The sequence below is a fragment of the Lethenteron reissneri genome, chromosome 65 (assembly GCF_015708825.2).
Source record: "Lethenteron reissneri isolate LAM-NWPU_2019-01 chromosome 65, ASM1570882v1, whole genome shotgun sequence".
In the NCBI taxonomy this organism is placed as follows: domain Eukaryota; kingdom Metazoa; phylum Chordata; class Hyperoartia; order Petromyzontiformes; family Petromyzontidae; genus Lethenteron; species Lethenteron reissneri.
Window position 1 is genome coordinate 7,698,258 of NC_083843.1, and position 21,196 is coordinate 7,719,453.

At 46.6% G+C, this 21,196-nt stretch overlaps 1 protein-coding gene across 3 annotated transcripts in view; it reads right to left on the reverse strand.

The window, feature by feature from the left end:
* The window catches only part of LOC133359553 (E3 ubiquitin/ISG15 ligase TRIM25-like), a 29,033-nt gene extending 17,036 nt beyond the window's left edge, over positions 1-11,997 (reverse strand). For 2 of the 3 annotated variants that reach the window (XM_061577994.1, XM_061577993.1), the window contains exons 1-2: positions 11,258-11,997; positions 10,544-10,639 (exon numbers count right to left, since the gene is read on the reverse strand). In XM_061577994.1, coding sequence (XP_061433978.1) covers positions 10,544-10,639; positions 11,258-11,830 — 669 coding nt within the window. In that variant the 5' untranslated portion in view covers positions 11,831-11,997. The remainder of the gene's footprint in view (positions 1-10,543; positions 10,640-11,257) is intronic. The other variant, XM_061577995.1, reaches the window with a different exon arrangement.
* Between the last annotated feature and the right edge of the window lie 9,199 nt (positions 11,998-21,196).

A 21,196-nucleotide genomic window follows, 5' to 3' on the forward strand; every position in this document is an offset into this window, starting at 1 on the left:
TTACATTTTACTGTTTGATCACCCAATAATCTATAAACAGTCTGACACACGTGTGTGCTTCATCCACGACTGTTCGTTTCGATTGGAATAGATTTCTGGTTTCTTGTTTGGCTTTATATTGCAAGTCAATGTTGCTGTTATTTTAAAGGGATTTTGGAGACTGAATGAGCAGATCAGCCTCCAGCTAATAGTTTTGCTGGTATTCCTGTTGACGCAATTGGTGTTGCTATATCTCCTCTAGTATAAAGTAGTATTGAGTATACGAACGTTTTCCCCATTCCAGCAGGACCATAAAAAAAACCTTTAGTGATATCATCTGAATCACCGTACACCATGTTTAATAACACTGCGTGAAAAACTTGTTCCTGGGTAGTAAGTGTTGTTTCCTAATTGCTTATGGCTCAAAAGTACAGAAAACGACTATTATTCCCCACAAACTTTGCTTTTATGACCATAACAGTGATATTTTGAAATTTACCTATTTTACAGAACATTCCAGATAGATTCAGTGCTGAGTTAAATTGAAGTAGCTTCTAGAACATTCTACAACTTTCCAGGAATATAAATAGTATAAATACAGGGGCCTTAAGCCCACCAGTTCAGTTTAGTTCCACCTGCCTAAGTGGATTCATATCTGCATTTTTCTGAGATGGCAACAAGAGGCTGTAAGCATCCCACAGACACATTTTGCTATGTCTGCGGCCAATTTATCAAGATGAGCGAAAAAGTACTCTGTGGAAGCATCTGCTAAGATGTGTGAGGCCTACGAGGCATATTTCGGCATGAATGTCGGGGATCAAGACAAACCCTGGGCACCTCATTTCACCTACAAGCAATGCAAAAAAACTCTGCAAGGTAAGGTGGACAATTGTTGCTCAGAATTTTGTTAAAAAAAGGTCTGCGACCTCCTTGGCACACCTCCTTCAGCAACCGAGAAGAAAAGTTCCGCCCCTGATCGGTTAACAGCTATTCCGGCGCACCCTTGTCCAGAACGTACCCCTGTACAAATGCCTCAGTGGTAGACGAGGCCTACTGGTCCATCAGAGGCCACGCCATAGGCCAACGTGTGAGGTACTCGACTCCCACCAAGAGGTACCTGTGGCCCCGTTTGGGATGCTGGGAATGGGCCCAAAATGTCGAGTGCCACGAGCTCATTGACATGAGAAATACGGATGGACTGCAGCGGGGCCCGATCCTGGCCAACTGGGGCCTTCCTCCGCACACAGTCGTGGCAACCCTTCAAAAGCAGTGCCACGTCACCCTCCACACCCGGCCAATAGTAGTCCCGTTTAAAGGTCTACAAGGTCTTATTGTAGCCAAGGTGCATACGTTTCTTGTGAATAGCTCGGGTTAATTTACCTCGTAGGCTAATGGGCACAACCACAGAATAACGTTCCAATTGAGCATCCCAACGCATGAGGAGGCCATCATGCACGGCGATCACCAGGGCAGCCGACAGAGCCGAGCTCCGGGCATTAGACCCAACATGGCGTCGTAGCCTCAGCAGAGAGGAATCCTCCATCTGCAGCTTGAACCATACCTCTCGGGGGAGTTCCAGGCCGAAATCAACAGGCAACACCACACCCGGAGGGGAGCCGCTTCGGCCGATGCAACCAACTGGGCCACAATGTCGATTGGGGCCTTGCAGTGGCTAGAACCCAGGCCACAAGTGCACCCGCCGTCCGTAGGCAACCTGGAAAGGCCATCCGCATTTCCATGCTGTGCCCCCTTCCTGTGGATGACGTCAAAGGGGTACTCTTGGAGCACCTCGAGCCAGCAGGACAGCTGATCTGAGGGCTGGTCAATCCACAGGGAATATTGCAGGGCCGCATGGTCGGTCCGGACGGTAAACCGCCTACCAATCACAATAGGGCCTGTACAGCTGAAGAAATAACACTATGGCCAGCAGCTCCCTCCGGGTCACACAGTACCGCTGTTCAGTGGGAGACGAAATGGGGCTGCCATAGGCCACTACCCTCTCAACCCCGTTGACCACCTGAGCCAGGACAGCCCCAATGCCCGTGTCACTGGCATCAGTGTTGAGGAGGAACGGTTTCGAGAAGTCCGGATACCCCAAGGGCGGCGCATCCGCCAAGGCCGTGCGAAGTGCCACAAAAGTGGCTTCCTCCTCCACCCCCCAGCGAAACTTTTGCCCTTTGGCGGAGAGTGCGTGCAGTGGTTTCGCAATTGTCGAAAAATCGCGGACGAACTGACGATAGTACGATGTGAAGCCGACTAAGCTGTGCACCTCAGCGACAGATGTAGTAGTCGGCCACGTCCGGACACAAGCTGTCTTTTCCAGATCCGTGGGAACACCTGACGCACTCACAATGTGTCCCAAATACTTCACTGATGGTTGCAATAAATTACATTTATGTGGTTTGAACTTCAAGCCTGTGGCCCGCACTTTGACGAACACTGCCTCAAGGCGTTGCAAGTGCTCATCAAACGTACGTCCGAAAACAATAGGGTCGTCCAAGTAGATCAAACAACACTCACACTGCAGCCCCACCAAGACCATCTCCATGAGACGCTGGAAGGTGGCCAGGGCCAAATAGAGACTCATAGGAAGCCGATTGATTGGAACAGCCCCTGGGGTGTGTGGAACGCTGTCTTGGGTCTAGAGACCTCGTCCAGTGGCAATTGCCAGAAGCCTGAGAGCAATTTAGGGTCGAAAAGAACCGCCCCGAATTTAGGACCTGTAAAACAAGGTCCTGGCCCTCCGACACGGCCGTCAATTAACCTACCAACCCATTCGTTCTTGAAAAGTAATTGGAGGGAGACAAGAGGATACCTGCCTCCGGGCAATACAATGGTCTGCGCAGCCTGAGGGGTAGTAGGACTTGTGACCCCAGTGGAACAGTCACAGACATCTTAGTCAAGGCCCGCACACTAGCAGCAAGGGGGGACAGCACAGTGGGAGATCGCAGAAAGTGCAATCGCCCCCCCCCTCCCCGATGGCATTTCTATACAACCTTGGTCCACAAGGATCCGAACGAGTATTTTGGCCAAAGAGTAAGTCCCCAAGAGGCATGGCACTGCCAATGTCCTGGAGACCAGAATGGGCCCCACCATTTCAATTTCCCCAATTTTGATTGAAGCCACAATGTGGCCCAAAATGCCCAGGCTGCAACCATTTGCAGCCACGCAAGCTCCCTGAACCAGCCGCAGCGGCCCAATGCTCTTTGGCAGCAACAGAAAAATACATTCCGAAATAATAGTCGCGGACGCACCCGTGTCCACCAAGATTGGCACATTAACCCCTTGAACGTACCCTGCCACTGCCGAGGACCCAGCAGCAGCTGCCACAATGCAATGTGTGAGCACATCCCACTGGCAGGTCTGCCTGGGCCACCCGGCCAATAGCCACGGACGTGCAGGGACCGAGCCTGACACCCCAGAGATGACTTTGTGAGGATGGACCCTAACCACGCTAGATGCATGAGGTGAGGGGAGCGGCCATGTGATTGATGCGTCGCGACTCGCCTGGGGCCCAGAAGCTGTTCATGACGAGGAGCCGGTGGAAGGAAGAGAGGCCTTGGCGAATTCCCCTGGAGCGTTGCGGCAGCCCTGCTCTATGTGGCCCCGCTGACCACAGCAGATGCAGGAAACCGGCTTAGAGCCCTTCGGGCGAGGAGGTCCCGCCCGCCACCGCTGCTCCGGCCGGCGACCTCTGGCACCCCTCCCATGGTGGTCGGGCACCGTCAGGGCCGCGAGGGTGTCCTTCCCCTGAGAGGCGGTCATCTCCGCAGGCGCTGGGGCTCCCGCGCATGCCGCCACCCTGGGCGGCTGTCACAGAGCGAGATGTGCTTGAATGTTCTTTTAAAGATGTTATCTGGCCCTTCTCGGCTATAGTTAATGCGATACCGGGCTCCCGCACAAGGGAGAGCAGTCGTTCGAGGGCCAGCGAGTCCAACGCCTTTCCCCAAGGTCGGGATATACGGCCTGAGCCAGCGCCAGGAGGGAGCAGCAGTATGCGAGTGGTGACTCCCCCTCATCCTGCTGCCGCATGGAAAACTTCAAGCGTGCGCTGGACGGCGGCTCAAACACGGTGGCCATCTGGTGGTACGCCGCCGGGAGCGATGCTCTGTCAGCCGGCAGAATAGCTTTCAAAAGCCTGTAGCGCCCTCCCATCCAGGCACGTAGGAAGGGCTGGCAGCGCCTCTTCTATCGGCCAACTCACTGATTCATACGCCGCATTGAAGCAGTCTTGAAAAAACAGCCAGTCGCCCCCTTTCACAATGAACGGCGCGACAGGAGGCAGCCGGTGCAACTGCCGGTCACCCGACAATAAACATGGCGAGGACACACCTATGCCCCCCCCCCAACGGCGCCACTAGGGCTGCGACAGCGACGCTGGGTTGCCGAGCCGCATCAGCCCTGGCATTCAGCTGGCAAGCCGCGGCGGGGCGTGGAGCCGCGGCGGCAACCGCGGGGGAACCCGGAGTCGCGGCAGGGAATAGAACCATGCCGGCACCGGTGGCGGTGTGCGGAGCGTCGGCAACTATGGCGGCGGCTATGATGGCGGTCATGGCGGTGGTTGGCGGCGTCGCATTGAAAATGGCGCCCGGTTACGACGTCGCATACAAAATGGCACCCGATGGTGGCATCGCATCAAAAATGGCGCCCAACTCCTGCGCCGTATCTGTTGGGGAGTTGGCGGGAATTCACCGCTCCCGCTCCAAAAATGTGTCGGGAACGCGCACACGCTCTCCCACCTCGGCCACTGTGGAGATGAGCTGCGCCATCGTCTGCAGGAGCAGCTCCAGCTGCCCCGAGAGGGCCCACCACATGTCTGGTGGTGGCACGCCAGCTCCCCAAGCCGCCATCTCCCCCTGCTCCGGCCGGCCCGGCTCCACATGGCGCATCTCCGGGGCACTGGGATCACCGCAGGACCCTCCTCCGCATTGTCTTCATCTTCGGAATGCACCGCAGGTGGGATTCTAGTCTCGCACCAGACTTGGACATGGCGGCGAGCACTGAAGTCACTTCCAACACCAGTTGTTGTGGTGCAAAGATGACTCGGAGGAAGATCTTCTTAGGGGCTTACGCCAGGGGTTTATTAGGGGCTTACGCCAAGGTTTATTAGGAGCTTACGCCAAATACGGGCTAGGGCATAATATACTTCTTGATGACAGCACTTCCCATGACATCATCGCACCGGAAGGTCCAATATTGTTTTATATTTGTATTATTTTATTATTTCCCTTCTACGTGACTTCACCGAAAGAACCAAGAATATGAATTCCTGCAGTCACGAAAGATTTAAATCAAAATTTGTCCATATCCTGTTTATTGCCGGTGTTGCGTATAATGGATGCACTATATGATAAATTTGACCATGCATTCTCAAACAGTAAGGTTGTTTTATATATAGACCTTTTTCCCAAAAAATTAAGATTAAGAATAATTCTGCCAATTTTTTTAAAATAACAAATAAATAAATCCAACACTCGACCCGCTACCCCTCACAAGCCACACCAAGCATCTGCAGGTCGTAAAAGTCCATTAAATAATAAACTCCGGGGCAAAGGAAGGCTAACGACTATCTGCAAAATCTCCAGATTGTCAAAGGGCCACCACATGACCTCCCCACACAAACAGAGCCAGAAAAAAACACACACACATAGCAAAGACAAACGGACGTTACAATTCGCATTTTCTTTAACGGTAAAAGTTTGAAACTCAGCAAAAGAACAAATCAACGTGATAGACTGCAGTCTATATCAGTGGTTTTATCATTGTTACTTATTTTATTTCACCCTCATTCAACTCATACATTATTTTGTATGGTATCTTTCTATCCATGTAACTTCACCAAATTAACCAAAATACATGAGCCCCTGCCATCGCGAAAACGTAAGTCCAAACTAAGCTATCCCTCCAAACATCAAAATATAACTCAAAATAAAACACCGATCCCTGGAGACACAAACTTATAACAAAGCTTGGCAAACCCTCGAAATAATGATGTAACGAGGGGCATTACGAATATTGATTAAACATTAACCAAATAATAACCCCGATATATTAGACCGGGGGTAACTCATAAGAGATACAAGAAATAGGTCCAACACACACAAGACCAGATACATGTATTCCATGGAATCAAAGCCTCCCCGGCCACATTTGTCTTCCAACAATTTGACACAAACACATGGCAGCCATAAATACGTACGAAGGGTGTCTGGCCTCGAGATAACAAACACTACGAAGAAAGGGGGGGAAATGCAAACAAGCATAAACTTTGACGCTAAAACAGCCCGTCCGGGGTCATCAAGGGAAGAGGGGAGGGGGGGAGTCAGGGCGGCCACGGAGAGAGGACGGTGAAGGAGGGCATTTGTTTTTGTTTTCTCTCGCGGGGGACGCGCAAAGAGGGGAGGGAATTTTTTTTTAAGCACGAACATGATTCACAAATAGTTCAGTCTTGCCAGGCAGTCTTGCGAGGCAGTCTGGCGATGGAGGCTTGTGAGGGAGTCTTGCGAGGGGCAGGCTCCGGGGCATGGCCTTGAGATCAGCCATGGGTGTCGTGTCTCGCAGAGAGAAGGGACGATGTCTTGATTAAAAGCTGAGTTCGGCATGAGCCGACAGAGTATCGCTGAAAGTTTTATTCTACATTCATCCTGATGTGTTGAGTCGCTCGCAAAGTCAAGGATTGCGATAAGTTGGATTGCACTAAGCTTTCACAGTCGTCTAAGAGGTGTGCGAATACAATTACAAGTTTTGAGAGTGAATGCCAGCAGCTGCAGCTGGAGTTGAACGGACGAGCAACGACGAGCAATCAACTGGGAGAAAGGGCGGAAAGCGCCAAGCATCGACCAAGCGAGCATCGCACAGGACCAGCAACAGAGGACACGCTGCAAGAGCAATCGTGCATCGCCAAAGAGCACGGAGCAGTAGAAAAAGCTTGAGTCAGCGCAGTCCTGAAGTAAGGGCGGGTGTCCGTGTGAAGCTGGCAGCTGCACGATCAAGGAGAGAGCACGGAGCAGTGGAAAGAGCCCGACCAGCCGCCCATGAGCAAGAGTGTCAGCGCCAGCGAGAGCGCCGTGTGTTCGACCACACACACTGACCAGCTCCAGCTGGGAACCAAGACATCCAGCAGCGGACAAGCAACATTGCTGCTGCTGCCTCAAAGAGAATGAGCAAGAGTGAGGAACGGCGGCCCAGCGGACGAGCTGTTGCACGCTATGCCGATGCAGCTCATCCAGCAGCGGAGAGAGCCGGCAGCTAACAGCAAACCAGCCCGGGCGAGAGAGCTGGAGAGAGCAACCAACTGTTTCTATGCCCCTCCCCCACCCTCACAAGCTCACTATGCAGCGCCCGGCGTCTGCTTAATACAAATAATTTATCAAGGGACAATCCACACACACACATGAACCAAACCTGAGCCAATAATAAAAGACTCATTATAAGTGTGCATGAACCATTAGCTGATCGTGAAGACATTGGTGTTCATCGAGTGATATGAATACTGTCGTTTATAAGTACATTAGCCGTTATTTTTCTTTTTAATTGTATCAAAATTACCAATAGATTAATCGATGTAAACTAAACGTTTGAAACCTTTTTTTACGAATCTACACGCTCACCGGGAGAATATTGTGTTAAACCATTCTTTTGAACACCGAATCTTGCCCACGAATTAATTGAAGCTTTCGCTCAAAATAAGCATCTGGCGTAAACAGACCTACACTGCCGCACACCATTGCCCCAAGACATTTAGTTAATTATATGATCTTCCCGATGAATCTATTGATGTATACTTTTGCCTTCGGGATATACTGATAATCTTTTTATTGCCTTTCGTATGAATATCGTCGCATGCAAGTTCAGGACTTTTCCCTATTGCCGTATATGCTCGCGTTACTCGGTGGAATTAATCAATTGTTCGGTTGCCCAGTTTAACAACGTAATCATTGATGGTTAAAGGTACGGATCAGTGAGGGGAACTTCGCCGGTGGTACTGTGGATAATTCCAAGCATGAGAGTTCGAATATTAGACTGTTATGTTTTTGTTTAGAATTAAAATTGCTTAAAGAGTCTGAGTGGTTTCTTCCTGAGTTCATGCATAATAATCTTATTTATAAAAACTGTATCCTGCGTTGAGATTTGAATTCGAAGACCTGACATAAACACTCTAAGACATAATCAGTGAATGTTAAAACGAGAATAATTGTATTATCCCGATTGATAATAGAACCCTATACAACGAAGCCGAGCTTAATTTTGCATAATTACATAACACTTGGATAACTTCATACAACTTATGGTATCATCCCGATTGATAATACGACCCGAGACAACGAAGCTAAGCCTAATTATCATAACAGCCCACATCAGCATAATCACATACATTCGCATACAGTGATAAGATTATCTCCATAATTAGCATATTGTATGCACATAATAAAACAAATTATCATAATTTCTAATACTTACGCATTTTTCAAATCTTCATATAATTTTTATTATTTTCTATTAATTTTTCATTTCAGCTCCCATCGATGCAAAAGCTCCAGCAGAATTTCAGTCTCTGATATGATCTCAGTAATTTCGTGCTTCTGGTGTTACTTCTGTCAATAGCCTTTTTTAATAGTGCATGTGCTTCTGTTAAAGGTGCCAGACAAAAACGTTCCCATCACGACAGCACTTTGTCTATTTCATTGATGCATTTAGTTCAACGGACCAATATTTTGCTTTACAAAATTTTCATTCAATTGTTGTATTAACAATATTACGTTCATCGACTTCTACATATATTTCTTGGTTGTTGGCATTGGGCAATTCACTATTTAATCTTCTCCTTTTGACTTCCTTTCTCTCTCTATTTGAGTTTAATCGTCGGCTTTTTCTTCTGCCGTTTCGTTTGCTCTTTTTTTATGCATGTAGATTTCGATCAGTGTTTAATCATAGGTTTCTTTCTTCTGATGTTTCATCTTCACTCCGCTGTCTGTAATAGTGTCGACTACTTCGATCCATCCCTATCACGTTATGAGGGCCCGACCATCTCATCTATATATATTTAAAAGAGCATCGTTGCCGGAGCCGTCTAGCTATGTATATTAAAGATAATAATTACGTTTAACTATTCAAAAATATACATCATAGATTATGGCTTCCTGGTATTTTGATGAGGTATGTAACAGTTGTAAAATTAAACCTTTTATAAAAAATAAAATCTGAAATTATTCAAACCGTTGAAATTTTACACTGAAGAAGGCGACACGAATATTGTTTAAATGTCACTTCACAAAATACATCGTGGATATTTCCTCTCTAGTCTTCAGAGCTGAAACACCATCTTAGGAGCCAAAGCAGATGATCCAGGAACCGTTTTTTGGAAACCAGCTGAGTTTTTGAGTCATCCTTAGCCGTTAATATCTAGATACATATGTTCTGATTTTCTATTTTTGGAAAAATGTTCTCCAGGCCCATGAGTGCTATAATGAATGAGTGTTCTACGGCGTCGTGCTAAGTTAGGTCTGCCTGTATTCATTCAGTACATGAAAACTCTTGAGCGGTTTTGACATGCAGAGTCAGGCTTGCTTGAATCAATGCAGGTGAGCTGCTATGATATGGATCCAAGTTGAACGCCAATTTATGATACATAAACCAGTCTATTGTTGCCTCTACTGAATCAATGCTGACAAAATGATGCCCTCCCAGAAGACTGCGGAATCATACTTTTGTAAATATGCATTCCCACTTAGTGGGGCTGAAGGAATATGTACATTTGTTCTCATAATTTATACAGATGCAGGTGCATGATGGAGACCTATTATCTGCTTTTTTGTGACCAATATTCTCCACAACATGGATATTTTATGTAAATTATTAATATCACCAGCTGACTGTATGCCCTGTTTTACAGGAGGATTTGTGTTACAATGAATACTTACGCATACGCCAACATAAACAGGCACATAGCAATATCGTTGAAGGCATTAAAGGTAGACGCAATTTTGTAATTATCCTTACCATTAAAATGTACGACTCCAAAATAGTTAATCACTAATACATCACGACGTGTGCACATTACATTTAAAATGTTTTAAATAGTCATTAACTCTACGTTGCGTCTGCTTTTGAGTTGGATTCGTGTCATGAGAGCAAACGTGTTTTTCCAGCATCCCCTTTACTCTCTTGAAGTCGCGTTTCTTGTGTTTATTCTAGCATTTAACGCATATTTCCTGTCATATTTAATCGTCAACTTCACTCGTTTAATTTGTAGTTTCTAATTCAATATAGTCGTTGCTCCATACTTTGCTATTTTATCTCAGCCATTGCAAGTCATTCGAGTTATCATGCGAAGTGCTTTGCAGTCTCACGAGGTAAGAACTTTTTTTTTCTATAAAAGTTGCATTTGTTTACAGTTCAAGCACACATTTCCATAATAATCCAATATCCTGCACAGTTATTACACACTGACCCAAGACTAACAGTTCACTTGAGTCTACGGAGTGGGCCTCAGAGTGATGTCAACTCCACAGACACTCACAGGGAGACTCCACGCAGGGTAAAGGTCACGGATTCACAGAGTTACCTGCACGTCCTTGCGAGCGGCCTCTATCCGTCCCACGGACGCCTCCGCCTTCTTCCTCTTCTCCTCCACCGCTCGCATCTCCTCTCCGACTCCACTCTGTAAGAGACAAAGTCGCCAGATGAGACTCCACTCCCTGAGCGTCCCCTCTCAGCCCCACTCCACACACAGCCCTCCACAGTGATGGCTCTATAATTGCCACCAGAAGAGTGGTGAGGAAGTCAGCCTGGACTGACTCAAAAAGGCTAAACCACAAGGGACCGTGGAGAGAAAATCAACACACGGTGATATTCGTTGTATGGGATGTTTTTTAATAATCCCAGGTGACAATTTTTATCAGTTCATGTAGATGTATCAGAATAAGTATATGTATTTATATTGGAGGAATCAGATGAGCTATAAAGATATTTTTCACAGATGTCCAGTACGGGTGGGTAAGAACGTTACAACAACAAACTATACAAAAACCAGATAGTAGTGCAGAGTACAAGAAAGGTAAACAAATCACCCAATAACATACACATACAACTAAGCCATCCCCATCCTACCAGGCAAATCCAACCCAGGTTTTAATTTATTTTTTTAGAAGCGACCTGGCCACAAATAATAACTCAACATTGCGGCTTATCATGTGAAAATGTATAGCAGACAAATAATCTCAATGCATGTTTTTTTTCTGCACCTCAGTGGTTCTCACTGTCGGCATGCGGGCCTCACCTTCCGTGTCTGATGCTCGTCCTCCAGCGTGTCAACATCATGTCCTTTATGTTCTCCAGCGATGGCACAAACTGTGCACACGAGGCTCACGTCCTGCTTGCAGTAGAACTTGAGCTCTTCGTTGTGCCTCTTGCACTTGCGTGCTTCAGGATTCACATCTGGTGAAACCAGGACGTGATCGTTAAACTTCTTCTTCTCCAGGTGAGGCGCGAGGTGCTCCGTGCAGAAGGATGTGTCACACTTGAGGCAAGTCTTCACTGCAAGCGTTTCTCCTTCTGGGCAGTTATCACAGAAAACAACACTATCAGCAGCAGCAACAGCAGTGGTCTCAGTCACTAGCAGCTGCTCTATGAGGTTGGCGATCGTCACGTTCCTGGTCAGCTGGGGTCGTCGAGGGAAGGTCTTGCGGCACTGCGGGCAGCAGTAGGAGTCTGTCTCCTTCCAGGCGTCCTCCAGGCAATGGAGGCAGAACGAGTGGCCACAGCTCAGCGTGGAGGGGCAGTCAAACGTGTCCAGGCAGATGGAGCAGGTCAACTCACGGTCCACGTTCTCAGCGGGAGCTGCGCTCGCCATGACCCAAGGATTCACCCAGAGTAGTTTCTCACTGTGCCTCAGAGAATATATTTCAACAAAAATAATTTATGTTTATAATATCGTGAGATGTTGATTACCATTGACGAGGTGTGTTCTGTTCAGGAGACACTGTGTGAGCAGCTCACACAGTGGAGATGAACAAGGAAATGAACTTGACTTGACCCACAGTTAAGTTATAAATACCTCGAGACACGCCCTGGAATGTTCCACACGGCGGCTGGGCTCACCTGTGTAGACGTGGCGTTACAGCACGCACTGTGTTAGCTAAAAATGATTTTTGTGTTTAGTTGTCGTTCCCCTGCACTTCCGATTAGCAAGGTTGGCTATGTACGGTGTGGAAGAAATTCAACATGCACACATAGCTTTGACGGGTCTCAATTGATATATTTGTACAAACAAAACTCAGCAGCAGCAACCCGGGACACAGCGATAATGGTTTGTCCCACAGGCTGATTGACCAGCTAGGGTCAGGCTGTGTGCATTGCACACAGTGGAACCGCACCTTGTACAAACATTCTGATGGTAATGGTTAACTAGTTTTTTCCCATATGTGTCTTTATACATTTTTTCTTGCAAGGCCTGTTTGTTTAAGCTTCACAGTCTGTAATCGTCTTCCCCCTTTATCGACTAATATTTAACTACTGGCTTCATGCATCCTCTGTTCATCTGTCAATTAATTTTTATTCCTACGACACCGTTTAATCCTGAGTGGACGGTGGTTGTATGTATGTTGAACTTCTTTTACACCATACTTAATCAGCAGTGCTAATCGAAGGTGTGTGGGTGAGGGTGTAGGTGGGTGATTGGTTTAGTGTGTGGGTGAGTGGTTGGGTGAGTAGGTGTGTGGGTGAGTGTGTGAATATGTATGGTATACTTATTTCGCAGCGTACGTAGCCATTCGTGCTAATCGAAGGTGCGAGTGAGTGGGTGGTAGTGGTTGAGTGAGTAGGGGGGGGTTATTTGGTGAGAGGGGAGACAGATGGGCAGGAGGATGGCGGGAAGGGTGGGTGAGCAGGCGGTGAGGTAGGGAGGGAGGGTGGCCGGGAAGGCGTGCGGATGAGTGATTGGGTACCTGGGTGGATGGCCTCACCATTACCACAGCGAACAGCCCCTGGCTAAATAAACATCGTGGTTCATGACTTTCACTATCCATTTTCCTATTATGCTTAAAAAATTTCAAGGATTTAAATCTTCTTAACCTAAACAATATATATTCATCACCTATTGTTCATGTTAAGATTTTACATCCTGGAATTGCTGAGTTTGGACGATTTTATAAAACCTATTTTTATTATACCAGGTAAGGCCCACTGATATTTATAGCTCTTTTCAGAAGCGACCTGGCCACAATTTATAGCTTAACGACGTGGTCTTCTTGGTTCTTTCGGTAAAGTCACGTAGAAGGGAAGTAATAAAATAATAAAAATAAAACATAATAAAACAATTCTCACGACGTTTCGGCCACAACGCAAGCAGCCGTCCTCAGGTGAAAAAACCAGGTCCGTCGAGGCGACAGAGTCTGAATGAAACAGCACACGAGCTTGGAGCATATATATAAGCTGGGCGCCTTGACAAAGGAATTTGCATATCAAGAGGAATTTAGCATATTTATGGGAAATGCAGGAATGTGATTAGTTTTACATATGCATGTGCATTATGCAGGATTAACAGCATCAAAGGGAGCTGCAGGTACTGCTGCTGCTGCAGTTGCTGCTGCTGCTGCTGTTTCTGCTGCTACTGCAGTTTCTGCTGCTGCTGCAGTTTCTGGTGCTGCTGCAGTTTCTGCTGCTGCTGCAGTTTCTGCTGCTGCTGCAGTTGCTGCTGCTGCTGCTGCAGTTGCTGCCTTATCCATTTTTAATATAACACATGTATTATTTTACCCACCCTAATGTGTATCACACTGCTATATATTTACTATATAATTACGACACCATACATTACTCTGCACACTGCACCATGCCAGTGAGTGGAACGCGGTCTGAAAGTCACCGTAAACGTGAACCCAGTCAGTTAAGATCCGAAATGGTTTATTACGTCCTTCCAATGATTGCTAAGCCAGAATCCATCTTCTCGGTTAAAATTGTCTCTGTGTTTGTATATGTGGATCGCCTCATGAACGAATCTCTCATGATAGCCAGATGGCTTGCAGAGAACCTCTGTCTTGGAGAAGTCAATGTCATGTGAGCCCACTGAATTGTAACAGTGATCTGCCACGGCTGAGGTGTTTGTCCTACCGTGTTTCAGGTCTGCTTTGTGTTCACGGATGCGGTCCGAGACATGTCGTTTGGTTTCCCCAATGTAACTGCTACCACAGAGGCAACTTAGTTTGTAGACGCCAGGGTACTGTATGTCTGGAACCACATCTTTTACAGACGGTACCAGATCACGGATTTTATGTACTGTGTTGAATCGGACCTGGATCTTGTGTTTAATCAGGATTTTGGAGATCTTTTTTGTGACCCCAGCAATGTAGGGTAAGGTGATGGTCTTGAAAGGCTCCTCAACAGGATCCTTCTTGATGGTTGGAGTGATGGCTTTGCGGATTGTGTAGTCGGAGTAACCATTAGCCTTAAGAGCTTGGCGTACGTGTTTGAGTTCACTGCCAATGTGTTCCTGGTCGGAAATGCATTGGGCTCTATGATATAGAGTCTTGATGAGGGAATTCTTCTGGGATGGATGGTGGTGGGAATCCGGTTTTAGGTAAGCATCCGTATGGGTGGCTTTCCTGTAGACAGAGTGGCTCATTGAACCATCAGGTCTCCTTTTGATTAGGACATCCAAAAAGGGTAGCTTGCCATCTTTTCGACTTCCATGGTGAATCTGATGGCTGGGTGTATGGAATTGATGTGGTCGAGAAATTGGTCTAGAGCAGGCCGGCCATGTGGCCAGATGACAAAAGTGTCATCTACGTACCTCTTCCATAAGGTCGGGCGTAGAGTGGCAGTCTGGATGGCGTCCATCTCAAATTTCTCCATGAAGATGTTGGCTACAACCGGAGATAGGGGGGAGCCCATTGGGGTGCCCTCAGTTTGCTTGTAGAAAGTTCCATTCCAGGTGAAGTATGTATTGGTTAAGCAGTGTCTCACCAGGGGGGGTACCCCAGCATTCAGTCCTTGATGAACCAAGTCTTCAATGATTGCGATGGTGTCAGGTACAGGAACCTTGGTGAATAAGGCAACCACATCAAAACTGACAAGCAGGTCGTCTGGGGACAGGGCAATCCCCTTGATTGTCGATACCAGGTCAGTAGAGTTTAGTACCGCAGAGGTGGTTTTTCCAGTGAAAGGCCGTAGGATTTCAGACAAAAAACAAGCCAGTTTATAGGTGGGGGAGTTGATAGTAGAGACAATGGGACGAAGAGGTGTATCTTCTTTATGTATCTTTGGCAAGCCGTATAATCTTGGTGGCCTGGCTGCAGAAGGTTTCAACGAGAACTGTTTGGTCTGATCAATTAATGCGGTTGAATCAGAAATGATGTTGTTGGTTTTAGTGACGAGGCTGTTGGTGGGGTCTCTTTTTATTTTTGTATAGCTGCCATCGTTGAGTAGTTCTTGAATTTTGTTGTTGTATTCTATTTTGTCCATGATGACAGTGGCATTGCCTTTGTCGGCTGAGAGGATGACAATGTCATCCCTCTTTTTTAATTGAGCTAATTCAAAACGCTCATCTTTGCTGATGTTGCTAGCTGGCATCTTAGCGTTTTTGAGGGTTGCAGAGATTTCAGATCTTGCTACGTCTGCAGCGATGTGACTCAAGCCCTTGAGAGCTACATCTACTCGAGCAATTATATCATTAACTGGTATGTGTCTAGGTGTGACTGCAAAGTTTAGTCCTTTAGCTAAAACGGATTTCAGACCTTCAGAAATAGGACTGTTACTGCGATTAATTACGACTTTGTTAACATCTAGCTTTTCAATGTGTGGGTCCGGTTTCTTGTTTGAGAGGCGGTTGAATTTGGAAATCAAGTTGTCCTTACATTTAGTCGACATAGCGGCAGCTGAAGAGGCAGTCATTTTTTCAACATGTTCCCAATCCGATGTGGACATTGTTACACTCAAAGATAAGTGTGATTTGTAGAGTGTCTTGTCTAACTGATCTAGTTCGGTGCGCGTAAGTCTGATTTTCTCTGAGATAAGAGCTAAGCTAGTTCTAGACAGAATTCGTTTCGCATTAGAAGAAGTTACAGCAGCAGATGTTAGTGTAAATGCGTTTGGTATTACCTTAGAGTCGCGGCATCTCTTCAGAAAGGTGAGAGACTCGATTAGCTGAGCCTTCTTATCACGGAGCTTGTTGAAGGATCTCAAAGTTATGTGGAAACCCTCCCCGTAAAGGCGGTTAAATTTCGATTTAAAGCTTTCGTGACTGCAGGGATTCATCTTCTTGGTTCTTTCGGTAAAGTCACGTAGAAGGGAAGTAATAAAATAATAAAAATAAATCATAATAAAACAATTCTCACGACGTTTCGGCCACAACGCAAGCAGCCGTCCTCAGGTGAAAAAACCAGGTCCGTCGAGGCGACAGAGTCTGAATGAAACAGCACACGAGCTTGGAGCATATATATAAGCTGGGCGCCTTGACAAAGGAATTTGCATATCAAAGGAATTTAGCATATTTATGGGAAATGCAGGAATGTGATTAGTACTGCATATGCATGTGCATTATGCAGGATTAACAGCATCAAAGGGAGCTGCAGGTACTGCTGCTGCAGCAGTTGCTGCTGCTGCTGCAGTTTCTGCTGCTGCTGCAGTTGCTGCTGCTGCTGCAGTTGCTGCTGCTGCTGCAGTTGCTGCTGCTGCTGCACTTGCTGCTGCTGCTGCACTTGCTGCTGCTGCTGCTGCAGTTACTGCCTTATCCATTTTAATATAACACTATGTATTATTCTACCCACCCTAATGTGTATCATACTGCTATATGTTTACTGTACAATTACGACACCATACATTACTCTGCACACTGCACCATGCCAGTGAGTGGAACGCGGTCTGAAAGTCACCGTAAACGTGAACACAATCAGTTAAGATCCGAAATGGTTTATTACGTCCTTCCAATGATTGCTAAGCCAGAATCCATCTTCTCGGTTGAAATTGTCTCTGTGTTTGTATATGTGGATCGCCTCATGAACGAATCTCTCATGATAGCCAGATGGCTTGCAGAGAACCTCTGTCTTGGAGAAGTCAATGTCATGTGAGCCCACTGAATTGTAACAGTGATCTGCCACGGCTGAGGTGTTTGTCCTACCGTGTTTCAGGTCTGCCTTATGTTCACGGATGCGGTCCGAGACATGTCGTTTGGTTTTCCCAATGTAACTGCTACCACAGAGGCAACTTAGTTTGTAGACGCCAGGGTACTGTATGTCTGGAACCACATCTTTTACAGACGGTACCAGATCACGGATTTTATGTACTGTGTTGAATCGGACCTGGATCTTGTGTTTAATCAGGATTTTGGAGATCTTTTTTGTGACCCCAGCAATGTAGGGTAAGGTGATGGTCTTGAAAGGCTCCTCAACAGGATCCTTCTTGATGGTTGGAGTGATGGCTTTGCGGATTGTGTAGTCGGAGTAACCATTAGCCTTAAGAGCTTGGCGTACGTGTTTGAGTTCACTGCAATGTGTTCATGGTCGGAGATGCATTGGGCTCTATGATATAGAGTCTTGATGAGGGAATTCTTCTGGGATGGATGGTGGTGGGAATCCGGTTTTAGGATAAGCATCCGTGTGGGTGGCTTTCCTGTAGACAGAGTGGCTCATTGAACCATCAGGTCTCCTTTTGATTAGGACATCCAAAAAGGGTAGCTTGCCATCATTTTCGACTTCCATGGTGAATCTGATGGCTGGGTGTATGGAATTGATGTGGTCGAGAAATTGGTCTAGAGCAGGCCGGCCATGTGGCCAGATGACAAAAGTGTCAGTCTACGTACCTCTTCCATAAGGTCGGGCGTAGAGTGGCAGTCTGGATGGCGTCCAGTCTCAAATTTCTCCATGAAGATGTTGGCTACAACCGGAGATAGGGGGGAGCCCATTGGGGTGCCCTCAATTTGCTTGTAGAAGGTTCCATTCCAGGTGAAGTATGTATTGGTTAAGCAGTGTCTCACCAGGGGGGGTACCCCAGCATTCAGTCCTTGATGAACCAAGTCTTCAATGATTGCGATGGTGTCAGGCACAGGCACCTTGGTGAACAAGGAAACCACATCAAAACTGACAAGCAGGTCGTCTGGGGACAGGGCAATCCCCTTGATTGTCGATACCAGGTCAGTAGAGTTTAGTACTGCAGAGGTGGTTTTTCCAGTGAAAGGCCGTAGGATTTCAGGACAAAAAACGAGCCAGTTTGTAAGTGGGGGAGTTGATAGTAGAGACAATGGGACGAAGAGGTGTATCTTCTTTATGTATCTTTGGCAAGCCGTACAATCTTGGTGGCCTGGCTGCAGAAGGTTTCAACGAGAACTGTTTGGTCTGATCAATTAATGCGGTTGAAGCAGAAATGATGTTGTTGGTTTTGGAGACGAGGCTGTTGGTGGGGTCTCTTTTTATTTTTGTATAGCTGCCATCGTTGAGTAGTTCTTGAATTTTGTTGTTGTATTCTATTTTGTCCATGATGACAGTGGCATTGCCTTTGTCGGCTGAGAGGATGACAATGTCATCCCTCTTTTTTAATTGAGCTAATTCAAAACGCTCATCTTTGCTGATGTTGCTAGCTGGCATCTTAGCGTTTTTGAGGGTTACAGAGATTTCAGATCTTGCTACGTCTGCAGCGATGTGACTCAAGCCCTTGAGAGCTACATCTACTCGAGCAATTATATCATTAACTGGTATGTGTCTAGGTGTGACTGCAAAGTTTAGTCCTTTAGCTAAAACGGATTTCAAACCTTCAGAAATAGGACTGTTACTGCGATTAATTACGACTTTGTTAACATCTAGCTTTTCAATGTGTGGGTCCGGTTTCTTGTTTGAGAGGCGGTTGAATTTGGAAATCAAGTTGTCCTTACATTTAGTCGACATAGCGGCAGCTGAAGAGGCAGTCATTTTTTCCACATGTTCCCAATCCGATGTGGACATTGTTACACTCAAAGATAAGTGTGATTTGTAGAGTGTCTTGTCTAACTGATCTAGTTCGGTGCGCGTAAGTCTGATTTTCTCTGAGATAAGAGCTAAAGCTAGTTCTAGACAGAATTCGTTTCGCATTAGAAGAAGTTACAGCAGCAGATGTTAGTGTAAATGCGTTTGGTATTACCTTAGAGTCGCGGCATCTCTTCAGAAAGGTGAGAGACTCGATTAGCTGAGCCTTCTTATCACGGAGCTTGTTGAAGGATCTCAAAGTTATGTGGAAACCCTCCCCGTAGAGGCGGTTAAATTTCGATTTAAAGCTTTCGTGACTGCAGGGATTCATCTTCTTGGTTCTTTCGGTAAAGTCACGTAGAAGGGAAGTAATAAAATAATAAAAATAAAACATAATAAAACAATTCTCACGACGTTTCGGCCACAACGCAAGCAGCCGTCCTCAGGTGAAAAACCAGGTCCGTCGAGGCGACAGAGTCTGAATGAAACAGCACACGAGCTTGGAGCATATATATAAGCTGGGCGCATTGACAAAGGAATTTGCATATCAAAAGGAATTTAGCATATTTATGGGAAATGCAGGAATGTGATTAGTTTACATATGCATGTGCATTATGCAGGATTAACAGCATCAAAGGGAGCTGCAGGTACTGCTGCTGCTGCAGTTGCTGCTGCTGCTGCTGCTGTTTCTGCTGCTACTGCAGTTTCTGCTGCTGCTGCAGTTTCTGGTGCTGCTGCAGTTTCTGCTGCTGCTGCAGTTTCTGCTGCTGCTGCAGTTGCTGCTGCTGCTGCAGTTGCTGCCTTATCCATTTTTAATATAACACATGTATTATTTTACCCACCCTAATGTGTATCACACTGCTATATATTTACTATATAATTACGACACCATACATTACTCTGCACACTGCACCATGCCAGTGAGTGGAACGCGGTCTGAAAGTCACCGTAAACGTGAACCCAGTCAGTTAAGATCCGAAATGGTTTATTACGTCCTTCCAATGATTGCTAAGCCAGAATCCATCTTCTCGGTTAAATTGTCTCTGTGTTTGTATATGTGGATCGCCTCATGAACGAATCTCTCATGATAGCCAGATGGCTTGCAGAGAACCTCTGTCTTGGAGAAGTCAATGTCATGTGAGCCCACTGAATTGTAACAGTGATCTGCCACGGCTGAGGTGTTTGTCCTACCGTGTTTCAGGTCTGCCTTATGTGTTCACGGATGCGGTCCGAGACATGTCGTTTGGTTTCCCCAATGTAACTGCTACCACAGAGGCAACTTAGTTTGTAGACGCCAGGGTACTGTATGTCTGGAACCACATCTTTTACAGACGGTACCAGATCACGGATTTTATGTACTGTGTTGAATCGGACCTGGATCTTGTGTTTAATCAGGATTTTGGAGATCTTTTTTGTGACCCCAGCAATGTAGGGTAAGGTGATGGTCTTGAAAGGCTCCTCAACAGGATCCTTCTTGATGGTTGGAGTGATGGCTTTGCGGATTGTGTAGTCGGAGTAACCATTAGCCTTAAGAGCTTGGCGTACGTGTTTGAGTTCACTGCCAATGTGTTCCTGGTCGGAAATGCATTGGGCTCTATGATATAGAGTCTTGATGAGGGAATTCTTCTGGGATGGATGGTGGTGGGAATCCGGTTTTAGGTAAGCATCCGTATGGGTGGCTTTCCTGTAGACAGAGTGGCTCATTGAACCATCAGGTCTCCTTTTGATTAGGACATCCAAAAAGGGTAGCTTGCCATCTTTTTCGACTTCCATGGTGAATCTGATGGCTGGGTGTATGGAATTGATGTGGTCGAGAAATTGGTCTAGAGCAGGCCGGCCATGTGGCCAGATGACAAAAGTGTCATCTACGTACCTCTTCCATAAGGTCGGGCGTAGAGTGGCAGTCTGGATGGCGTCCATCTCAAATTTCTCCATGAAGATGTTGGCTACAACCGGAGATAGGGGGGAGCCCATTGGGGTGCCCTCAGTTTGCTTGTAGAAAGTTCCATTCCAGGTGAAGTATGTATTGGTTAAGCAGTGTCTCACCAGGGGGGGTACCCCAGCATTCAGTCCTTGATGAACCAAGTCTTCAATGATTGCGATGGTGTCAGGTACAGGAACCTTGGTGAATAAGGCAACCACATCAAAACTGACAAGCAGGTCGTCTGGGGACAGGGCAATCCCCTTGATTGTCGATACCAGGTCAGTAGAGTTTAGTACCGCAGAGGTGGTTTTTCCAGTGAAAGGCCGTAGGATTTCAGACAAAAAACAAGCCAATTTATAGGTGGGGG